We start from the raw sequence: 11,427 nt of genomic DNA, 5'->3' as shown, positions 1-11,427 counted from the left end.
GCGCTGGGCAGGCGCGCGGGGCGGCTCGGAAACGAATTCTGCGCGGGGAAGCTCAGCCCGGCGGTGGCGGCGGCGCTGGCCGTGGCGGCGATTCCACGTGTTCTCCGCGGCCGGTTGGAACCGTTGGCGGGCGCCGGCCGAGAGGTGAGGAGCGGCGGCCCAGAGGTCCGACTTAGGAGGCTGGGCTCGGAGAGTGAGGAGGGGAGGGAGCGGTGTGGCCGACGCCTGCATTTCCACCATTAGTCCCTCCGTGGGTTCACACACCGGAGAGGGAAAGCCATTCAGGGGAAATGGAAGGGGTCCTAGACTCAGGATGACCTATTTGTCCCGGTTTAAAAACGTAAAGGGTCTCGTGCCGGGAACCCTCTGCGCTGTGCAGAGCGGGACGATTGGTCACCGTTGGACTGGGCTTCAGGCTTGCTGCGTACTGGGGACAAGGCTTTGTCCTCTCTGAGACTTGGGGAGCTTGATCCCTAAGGAGGAGGCCCTAGGGCATAGTGGTTGAGAGCATGGACTTAAGGCTAGAGTAACTGCGTGGGAATTCAGGTTTGCCACTTACTGGATGCATGTGACCTGCTGCAAGTTTAACCTCTGTCAAAAGGGAATAATATAGAACCTAACTCAGAACTGTTGTGTGAGGATTACATGAGCACAAACGTGCTAACCACCTGTATAAAACAGGGCTTGGCATATAGTAGGTACTCAATAAATGTCAGAATTTTCTGCAGCTCCTTCCTACCTCTGAACAGACAGGTAGGGGAACGAGGTGGGGTGTATTTGCAAGGCTGACGTTGCTGCAGAGAGGGCCCTCTGGGGACTTGTTCACAGAGCACCCCCAGCGCCCCAGCATCTAGCATAGAGCCTGATACGTACACTTCCACAGATTTTTATTACAGCAGTGAAGAAATGCTGTTTAAAACAATGCTAGTGGTGTGTGGGGGGAGGGGTGAGATTGGCTTAACTTCTCCCAGCTCAGTTTGCTCATTGTTAAGTGGAATTAGGTGTATGTACGTCCTAAGGTTTTTGCAAAGATCAAGGGAGAGTCCTACGTGGATGTACATTAGACCCTCATCACCCCACATTTGGGGGTTTAGGCAGGATGGTGGACAGTATGTACTTGTCTGGCCTTCCCTTACACCATACCCATGGTTTCTTGGAATTCTACCCCTAGAAGGTCTAGTGGGCCTGACGCCGTGTTTCACAGATAGGAGTACTTAAAGTTCAGAAGGGACAGTGACTAGCTTTAAAGGTCAGAGTGCTCCTTGCGGACTGTGCTGAGGTTGCCAGCCAGCCCGGCCTGTCAAGTGGGTTATTTTGGTGGTGGTGGTGCTGATGGGATTTAGGTCTGTGTGTATCTATGTGAGAATGTTTTAAGATTAGTGAATGAAGATTTTGTAAAATAAAACAAACAACATGAAGATGTAGTGGGAGGAAGGTGGAAAAAAAGTCACTCCAAATCTCAGTCTCAGAACTAAACCCGAGGTCACGTTATCAGGGAACAGGGTGGCAGAGTAGCACCCCTGGGGCGGGGAGCCAGAGGAGGCTGGAGAGAATTTATGAAGATAGATGGGTGGATTGAAGGTCATCTACGAAGAAACAGGTGTAGGAGATACTGTCAGGAGATTAGGGTTTAATAGCATTGATGTGCAAATTAATAGGTGACAGGAAATTCTAGCATCGAGATGACTCTTTTCACATCTGGTACCTTAACTCTCTGCACAATGCTCTGAGATAGAGATTAGACCCATTTATTTTTATTATTATTATTTTTTTTAAAGCCTACCTGGTATTCCTAGGTAGTACTCCCATCCAAGTACTAACCAGGCCCAACCCTGCTTAGCTTTTGAGATCAGACGAGATCGGGTGTGTTTAGGCTGGCATGGCAGTAGACTAGGCCCATTTTATAGATACACAGATTCCAGTTAGGATACCTTGAGCTTGAGGTCATTTAGTTTTTAATTGGTAGATACAGGGTCCAGCTCAGATCCTCTGTCTCTGAGTCTAGCCCCAGCTGCCATCTTCATGAGACTGAGGTGCCTCAAGTTCCTCGCCAGTTCCCAGCCCTTTACTCTGCTACCCCTCAACTCAGCATTCCTTTCCAGTACCCAGCATCCTCCGCTTTGACATGGGCAGTCTTGCTCAGTGTGGGCTGGCCTTAGGATTAAGACTTAGGATCCTCATATTTTACATGCAAGTCATTTGTAGAGCCTTGGAAGTTTTTTTTTTTTTTTGGAATGAGAGTCTCAAGGTCCCAGATGCAGAGTAATGGCCAAGACATGACAAGTCAAGATGGAGAGGCAGAGCAGTTTTTTTGGAATGAGGGTCTCAAGGTCCCAGATGCAGAGTAATGGCCAAGGGCATGACAAGTCAAGATGGAGAGGCAGGGCAAGAGCTTGGGCTTGTCGCCTGGCCTGTCAGGCTGCCCCTGCCATGCGGTGTGCCTCGGTTGCCTCTCACGGAGGGCGGTGGTATGATCATACACCTGCTCTGGAGGTGTTGGTGCAGTTGTGATGGTAAATGTGAAACTGCTTCGTGGAGGGCTAACGGTCGTGCTCTGTAATTCATCTTTTTCTCGGGTTCTGGCATGTGATGAGAGCTCAGTAAACGGACCAAGAGACAAAAAGACAGCCAGGAGCTCACACAGAAGACCTGGTCTACTTTGAGGGAGGACACTGGGTGTCTATGGATCCAATAAATGTTTGCTGAACTGAATTACAGTTACTTACCTGGGGCGAGAACCCGCGTATGCTCTCAAGCAGCCCACGAACTGAACATTGCTTTCTGCTGCCCTCTCTCTTTCACATGCCCATGTCTCTAGAAGGAAGAGCACACAGAATCTCTGAGGCTGGATTGGGACCCGGCCATGGACAGAGAGAGTGGCGAGCCACAGAAGGAAAAGGGGACTCTTATTTAGGTTCAGCCCCATAAACGATGCCGTCTCTTTACACTTGGGGCTAAACGTTGACATGTATGATATCTGAGCCCAGTAAACGGTGTCCTAAAAGTTCCTGCAGCATGTTTTCAGCTTTCCTAATTTCCAAAGGAGAAATGTTATGAGTTTACCATAAACTTCATTTGAGAGTTTAATTTTTAAATTTCTTCCATATTTATTTAGTCTCGTGAAATTTGAATATGTTCAACTTTTTTTAGACAATGTCTGCTGTCTTCATTGATAGGGACTGAATTTTCACATGCTGTCTTTCTGTAAGTTCGTCGCATTTACACTTCTGAAATTGTTAAGCCTGCACTGGGACTTGGGACACCTGTCTCCTGTGCAGTGAGGATGATTTTCAGCTTGCTGTTCTTTGCAGTACCCCCACCTCCCACCTCCCACACACATGCAGGTGCTTCCTGCATAAATGACAGGTGTTTCCCCAGGGGGCTGGGTCAGGTGTGAGGCCCGATCAAGGTGACCCTGAATAAGAGAAGTAAGCTCCTTACAGGCCTTACCAATCTCATTAGGAAGCAGGCAGCCACACTCCCTATTTCGTATCAAGAGTAAAAATGCAGCGAAGGCTCCGAAAATCCTGAGGAAGGCGCTGAGAGATGGAGGCTTGACTTGCTGTGCAAGCTGCCCATTCTGCCTGTAAAAACAACAGAAAACTGACATTTCTAAATGAACATTTGCCATAAAAGACTGAACGAAAGTGGGCGGAGAGGTATTTTTCCGATAGTCGTGTGACCAGATCCTAAACCTCTGCTGAGCTGCTGTTCACCTGTGTGTGGCTAACCCCTGGACGGATGACATGTTTTGCCTGCTTATTCCCAGCATCGTTTTTGTGAACCGCACAGGCTTCTTTTGGTCCATACGTTTTGTTCCTACCTGTCTTTTCCAGGCCTTTAATTCCTGACCTTCCGTGACGGACCAAGTCTCCCAGTTGGATCCCAGAGCTTGCCGAACCCACCATCCCCTCTCCCCTCAATCAAGAAACCGGATAGACCTCAACGAGGAAGGTCAGAAAGCCCCAGGTTAACTTCGAGCGGAGTTCTCTCTGTTGACTCCGACGGTGAAAAGACTTAGACATTTTCCAGCAGGTCATTTGGCTAATCGTAGCTGCGTCTATCTTGTGTACGTGACGGCCATGGCCATCCATTTCTTGGTGATTAGTTAATGGTTTGCTCTTCTTACACCGAAGCGCCACTCCAGACTGTTTATTTGATAATGTGGTGTTGGCTCTTGTTCTGGCCTTTGTTTTCCCCTGAGAGGCAGGGTGGCCACTGTCCTTGCTGCCTGTCATTAATTTGAGCATCCATCTGCCATGTGCAGCATGCTAAGCTTGGAGCTGGCATCACATGGACGGTCTGAGTGATGCCAGCTCCCCAGAGCTTGCAACTATTTCACACATCTTCACGATAACAGATAAGATGCTCACGGTTGCTACACATCACAGCGCGAATAGTCCTGTTTGTTTGCCTCTGAATTCGGCTCGAGGCTGTGGTTGACCCCGTGCCCTCCCTTGCTAACTGACCCTGATGGCAAGCCGAGGAGGGGGACTCGGGGCCAGGGTCCTGCGTTTGCACGTAGCGTATCAGGCAAGCTGACGTCTAGCAGTGACCCGCAGCAGGCCCCCCATGAAAGGTCAGCTGGGCCTTTGTGAACCCTGGAGTCATGGCATATTTCCATCCAAGGCTGAGTGGGCAGGAGCAGCCCTGGTCCTTGCTTAGATGTGGCCGCTCCCTCGGTGACCGGGAGCGTGGCGGTGAGGACAGGCTGATTTCATGCCTGCAAACTCTCTGCGGACGGAGAGTCACTCATTCGTGTTGAAGGGTTTCTGGATGAAGTCTTGTCCTGAAGCAGAATGCATCGGTTTGCTTGATCCTTTCCTGCATTTTCATAGCGAGGAAGGAAGTGCTGGGCGAAACCGCGCTCACGGTTTTGCTGTGAAACTTATTTATAATGTAAAACAACAGTACTCTTTAAAGATTCAGTGATTAAAAATTACGTATGCATGGAAAGTTACATGACTTCTGTCACACTTTTAGATGAGTTCGTGTTTTCTTGAGCACAGTAGCCGCTCCGTGGATGTTTACGTGGTGGTTATGGGTCCGTGCGTAACGTCAGCTCAGTGCTGGGGACAGCGGGGTCTGTGAACGCCCTCCAGTAACGCAGCGCCCAGCAGCTGGGACAGCTGCACGTGGTTCCATTTTTTATCGATTCGCCAAGAAGCCCTATGAAGGAGACCCCTCACCCACTCGCTGTCCACCAAGACCGAAGGTGCATCCTCAGATTTTAACACTGAGGATACAGAGTCATACCTATAGGAATACTTTTTGTGCTTACAGAAGTTGTTTATAGGCCTTTTCTCCACTTGCTAAACCTTGCTGTCTCACCTTGTTATGCTCGTTCTCACTGTATTTGGGGACCTAAGGGTGGATGAGAGAGAGGGAGATCAGGAAAGGTAAGATATTTCACTTAATGCCCCCAAAACTCTTCATCTCTAGAGCCAGCCTGCGAAGTTTAAGTCCCGGTTCAGCTGCTGCGTGACCCTGGGCAAGGTCCTTGCTCGCTCTGTTGTCATGGTGAGCGACAGTCTTTCCCTCAGGGCTGCTCTGAGAAGTAAGTCAGTCAGTGTGCGTGAAGCTGTCAGAGGGGCAGCACGTGCTGAGCTTGTCAGCCTTTAGTGTCAATTGTAATTAACGATGTTGCCCACTTGGTGGTAGACTTGTATGTAGATTGCTAATCAACTTCGATTTTGTTTGTAGTTATCTTCATGTGAATTATGGTTGCGACGTTAGCTGTGTGGTCGTTAATTTGGAATTAAAGTTTCAGATTACAATGATTATCTGTTTTTCCTTTTGTTGTTGTTCTTTTAGGACAAGACTTAAAACCTATCTTGGATAGAGGATATTTAATCATTTAGCTAAAAATGGTATTTTTTACATGCAATGCATGTGGTGAATCAGTGAAGAAAATACAAGTGGAAAAGCACGTGGCTCTTTGCAGAGGCTGCGAATGCCTCTCCTGCATTGACTGCGGTACAGATTTCTGGTACGTTCTACATACTTCATGTCGGTCCATCGTAAAGGTCCAGCCGGTTTTAGAGGCCTTGTTTCCACAAAGCTTTAAAAAATAGAGGCAAATTTGCAGAAAACAGTTATGAAAAAATAAAAAGGGGTTTACAAGACCATTTGCTTTGTGCGGATGAGTTACAAAGAGACTAAAGGAAGGGAGCTGTGCAGCCAGAGCGTCTGCTCAGTCAGCGGCACTTGCTGTCATCTCGTCACCGTTACCAGAGTGACCACGATGCACTTGGGTGTCAGGGGTGTGTGTGCTGATCCCACTGACGGATGGACTTATAAACCAGAAAACGAATTTGCTGATGCACAGGGAGGGGCTGTCCCATAGAAGAGACCAGGGTCCTCCCCGGAAAGTCAGAGGCAACGGTGGGAGCGAGGCTCCTGCCCGGCACCCCAGTGCGGCAGGCCCTCCCGGGAGGGGCAGGGCGGTCCCGGCTGCCCGCTGCATCTTCAGGAGGCTCGTTGGTAGGTGGCTGACTTCCCTTCAGCTTCAGAGGTCCCAGTAAGAAGGCAGCTTTGGTGCATCTGCCCAGTGTCCTCTGTGGTGTTTGGCGTTTGGATATTTGCTAACAGTCCATTTTAATTTCATTCTAGAGCAGTGATATTAAAAAAAAATTTTTTTTGGAAACTGCTAAAGTTTTGTTCATACCCAATCCTAGGAGGAAGCGTAACATATAAAACAGGTGAAAATTGGGTTGTTTCTCATTAGGGGACTTTGCCTCTTACCTTGTGCCACACATTTTCCCAAGGACCCTATACAGCTTTGAAAAGATCGTGTGAGACAGAATCAAGTTTTCTTTCTTTCCAAGACTCTGAGATTAAGAACTTTTTAGTGACCTGATACCACATTTTTAAAAAATTATTTTTATGGAGGTATAATTGACATGAAACATATTAGTTTCAGATATATAGCATAACGAATATTTGTATATGTGGCAAAATGATCACCACAGTAAGACTAGTTAACATCCATCCCCATATGTAGTTACAAAAAATTTTTTTTCTTGTGATGAAGACTTTTACTATTTACTGTCTTAACCAGTTTCAAATACATAATACAGTAATAACTATAGTCTCCATGCTGTACATTTCATCCCCATGAAGTTTTAATTATATATTGAAGACAAATTTTTTTTCATTCTGTATATATTCACTTATGACTAAAAAAAAAAATGCTGCCTATCAGTTGGGTTTAAGGCATCTGTACTAACTGGGTAGAAAGTTTGGTGGTGGGTTTTATATTGAACAGTTTGGAGGAAGGAAAATGTTCCAACCAGAAAGTTCTGAGCACAGTAGGTAAAACAGGTGGGGTGCCCGTGCAGCGTGGCCTGCAGAAGGTGGGGGCGGCACGCTAACATTAGAGCCTCCAGGATGAGAATCAACCTAACGGCGGAACCTTTTATCTCTTGAAAGGGGTGACGACTATAAAAACCATGTGAAATGCATAAGTGAAGATCAGAAGTATGGTGGCAAAGGCTACGAAGGTAAAACCCACAAAGGCGATATAAAACAGCAAGCATGGGTTCAGGTAAGGCCTTTCTAATTCATTTAGTAGCTTTAGCTGACATCTTCCATCTTCTTTGGAAGCTGAAGAAACTAAAAAAATGCATCATCCATGCAGACAAGACCCAGAAACATCATGTCTTCAGATAGACTGAGACTGAGCAACTAAACCTTGAGAAGGAGTTCTTTCTCTGTGAATGGGATTAGTGTATTTTGTCTATAATCTATTTTATGTTTTGAAGATTTCTTGCACAAATATTTTAGAATTCTCACTTGCTTTTTCTTGGCTATGAAGCTTTCTAATCTGTATCTGCTTCTAGTAATAATACAGCTTTTGTAACTCAAACCATGTTAATCTGTCATGTCTGTTTGGTCATCAGAATTGGGCAAAATAAAGACATTTTAGTAAATGTGAAGAATTTTCTACCAAACTAAAATGAAAACATGCACAGTAAAAATGCCAAAGCAATGAAATCCCTAATTCCCTGAAAGGTGTAACTTCCAGAATTTGGTCACCATTTACAGAATAGATGGCAGGAGGAAGGATTCAGAAAGGAAGGCAGGAAAATGAAAAGACAGATATCATCTATGTGGAAAGTCTCTTTTCCTAGAAACCAAATAAATAACAGTTACCCCCTCTAGGATAGAGCGTAAATGTGAATTTTCTGATGTCGCCTAGCTCACTGAGTGACAGGCTCTTCGGAGGGAGAGGCTTCTGTTCAGAGGACTGACAAAGTTTGCCCAGTGCAGACTGAGAAGCTAGTGAAACCCCTTAACTAAGATATTTATTTAGGCTGGCGACCATCAAGCCACACTTGGGCACTGTATCTGTAATCCTCCCAAGACACAGGACATTCCTAGGCCCCCAGCTTGAGGAACCCATGCGCACAAGCTCCCTCTCCATTGTCCTCACGTCGTAAATGAAATCTCCAAAGCAGGGGTCAGCAAACTATGGCCGTGAGTCCACCACCTCTTTGTAAATGAAATTTCATTGGAATACAGCCCTGCCCATTTGTTTACGTGTTGTCCGTGGCTGCATTAGCACTATAAGCGTGGCACTGGGTAGTTAGGACAGAAACTGGATGGTCTGCAAAGCCTAAAATCTTTACTGTTGGGTCCTCTACAGAGAAGGGCTCACTGGTGACCATCTTTTTTTGTGTATTTTCCCCTAAGTTTAATAATTACCGTTTCTTCCCTCACCATGATTGCTATAAGCATTTTCTTTAGGTACTAATTTTCATCTCTGTCCTGTTCTTGCTATTTCAGATTTATTTATTAGATCTTGATGCATTTGTCTCAATTTATTTTCTAGTCCCTGTATGCTTTTTGTCTGATTCTTTGGATCACTTTTGGTTTGTTTATATTCTTTTCTAGTTTTCAAAAATTGTGGTAAATTATACATGACATAAAGTTGACCATTTTAACCATTTTTAAGTCTCCAATTAAGAACATTCACCATTTGTTGAAAAACTGTCCTTTCCCAATTGAATGATACTGACATCCTTGTCAAAAAGCCTTTGATCATCCTCGTGAAGGTTTATTTCAGGGCACCCTATTCCCTCGGTCCACACGTCTGTCTTTATGCCAGTTCCAGACTGTTTTGATTACTCTAGCTTTGTAGTAGACTTTGGAATCAAAGTGTGAGACCTCCACTTCGTTCTTCTGCTTCAAGGTTGTTTTGGCTACTTGGGGTCCCCGGAGAATCCATGTGAGTGAATATTAAGTTAGAGTCTTCTATTTTGCAGAAGGGATTGCATTTGAATCTGTAGGTCAGTTGGGTAGTTTTGGACATCTTAAGTCTTCCAGTCCTTGGACATTTCCATTTACTTGTGTCTTCTTTAATTTCTTTCAGCAATTATTTTGTTCTTTTAAGTAGATAAGTCTTTCATGAATTACTTGTTTAAGTTTATGCCTAAATAACTCATTCTTTTTGATGCTATTGGAATTGTTTTCAGGCTGTTAGTTGGTAGAAATACAACTTGCTTTTTCAGTGTTGCTTTCGTATTCTGCAACTCTGCTGAATTTATTGGTTCCAAAAGTTCTTTTTGTGAACTCCTCAGGGTATTCTGCATATACGACCAGACTGGCTATGAACAGAGAGTTTCACTTCTTTTTTTTTTAACTTGGATGCCTTTTATTTATTTTTCTTGCCTGATTGCTCCAGCTAGGCCTTCCAGTACCGTGTCGAATTTGTCAGCACAGACATTAATAGAAAATCTCTACTTGAAAGGTGAACCCTGTAGCCGTGGCTACATGAAACTCATGTGTCAGGTGTTCACTGCTTTTGTTTTATCTTCCTTTTTTGTAGAAAGTTAATGAATTAATAAAAAGACCCAACGTCAGCCCCAAAGTGAAGGAACTTTTAGAGCAAATTAGTGGTTTTGACAACATTCCCAGGAAAAGGGCGAAATTTCAGGTATGTATTTGATAATGACTTCTCTGGCTGCGGGGCTATGAGCCCATCAGACACTTCGTGTGTGCCTGTCAGATGGAAAAGTGTGTTTTTTCTTTTTCGTTCCTTGTAGAATTGGATGAAGAACAGTTTAAAAATTCATAACGAATCCATTCTGGAGCAGGTGTGGAATATCTTTTCTGAAGCTTCCAGCAGCGTAAGTCAGATTTAATTTTAGATTTGTGGTATGGCAAAAACGATTAGTGATAACGTAATGGGAATGTCTTGTTTTCGGAGTTCAAAACAGCCTTCTTTTCCATAGAGCCTCTTGGGCCTTCATTTGTGGAAAAGAATAAACAACGTGCCGTGGGGAAGAGTTCCTTCTTGTGCCGAGACGCCGTTGGTCACGGTACCAGCGGACGTGGCCTGTCGGCTCAGGAGTCGGGCCGCGGGAGGTGTTGGCAAGGAGCTTTGGGGGTCTGGCAGACCTGGGCTGAAGCTCTGCTCTCTGCCAAGTGTTTGACCTTGGGCGCGTTGTTTAACCTCTCAGCCTTAGCTTCCTTTTCTTTAAAAAGTGTGTCATTGTATTTAGTCATCTATTCAGTGCTTAGTGAGTGCCTGATCTGTGCCGGGCTGTGAGAGAAATATCAAATACCTCAGGTGGCGATAGTGCCGTGATGGAAAGTAGGCAGGGTGGGGGCGCAGAGTGACTAGGTGCTCTTTTAGGTCACGAAGGCCCCTCGATGTTAGAAGAGGCTGCAAAAGCTCCTGCCTCATGCCCAGCATCTACTGGGCACTGGGTGGGCGCTCTTACTCCTCCGGTGGAGGGAGAATATCTCCCGCTGGAACAATTCGGTCAACTGCCTGTCAGTCAGCATGGTCTGACGTGCAAGACCCAGGTGTGGCAGACACGTGCAGAGGGTCTCGGTCTGATACCTCGCAGCCACATGGTTGGTTAGGTGGTTCGTTTAACCTTTCCTTTTTTTTTGGCACGCTCTCCCTGTGTGGAGCTCACTCCCATCTGCAGACTTACATCAGTAGTAGTTTTTAAAACCAGTAGACATGACTGGTCTTTTATTCTGGTCACACAGTTGGGAATTGATTGGCTTCATGTAGAAAGAATAGTGCGGGCAGCAAGTTGAGATAAAGACGAAGCTTTATCTTCGTAGTGTACCTAGCATTTGTCTCAAATCTACAGCTTTGGCCTTCGAAACCACATAACCAATCATTTAATTGGTCTTTATCTGTCACCTGTTTTTTAAAGGTTATTTTCCTTATCTTAACTAAGAATCAAAGATTTGAAATGACTTAATTCAACTGAGGAGATTTAAAAAAGATTCATCCCTTTTAAAACCGTGAACATAAGAATTAAAATAGTCAGGAAACAGCTCGTGGTAAACCCCGAGCTCTGTAAACTACGCTTGTTGTGGCTTCGCCTTTGCCCTGGGAACTTCCACGCGCATCCCAGTGGCCGTGGTGCGGAGCGAAGCGTCCTTGCCCGTCGGTGCCCGCTT

At 45.7% G+C, this 11,427-nt stretch overlaps 1 protein-coding gene across 2 annotated transcripts in view; it reads left to right on the top strand.

Annotated features, from left to right (window-relative positions):
• The first annotated feature begins 6 nt into the window (after positions 1-6).
• The window catches only part of LYAR (Ly1 antibody reactive), a 16,116-nt gene continuing 4,695 nt past the window's right edge, over positions 7-11,427 (top strand). Inside the window, exons 1-6 of one of the 2 annotated variants that reach the window (XM_006918993.3) lie at positions 7-144; positions 3,837-3,954; positions 5,815-5,989; positions 7,432-7,546; positions 9,830-9,937; positions 10,047-10,130. In XM_006918993.3, coding sequence (XP_006919055.1) covers positions 5,868-5,989; positions 7,432-7,546; positions 9,830-9,937; positions 10,047-10,130 — 429 coding nt within the window. In that variant the 5' untranslated portion in view covers positions 7-144; positions 3,837-3,954; positions 5,815-5,867. The remainder of the gene's footprint in view (positions 145-3,836; positions 3,955-5,814; positions 5,990-7,431; positions 7,547-9,829; positions 9,938-10,046; positions 10,131-11,427) is intronic. The other variant, XM_025051714.1, reaches the window with a different exon arrangement.

The sequence above is a fragment of the Pteropus alecto genome, unplaced genomic scaffold (genome assembly GCF_000325575.1).
Source record: "Pteropus alecto unplaced genomic scaffold, ASM32557v1 scaffold5, whole genome shotgun sequence".
NCBI lineage: Eukaryota > Metazoa > Chordata > Mammalia > Chiroptera > Pteropodidae > Pteropus > Pteropus alecto.
This window is presented reverse-complemented; position numbering and strand designations above follow the sequence as displayed.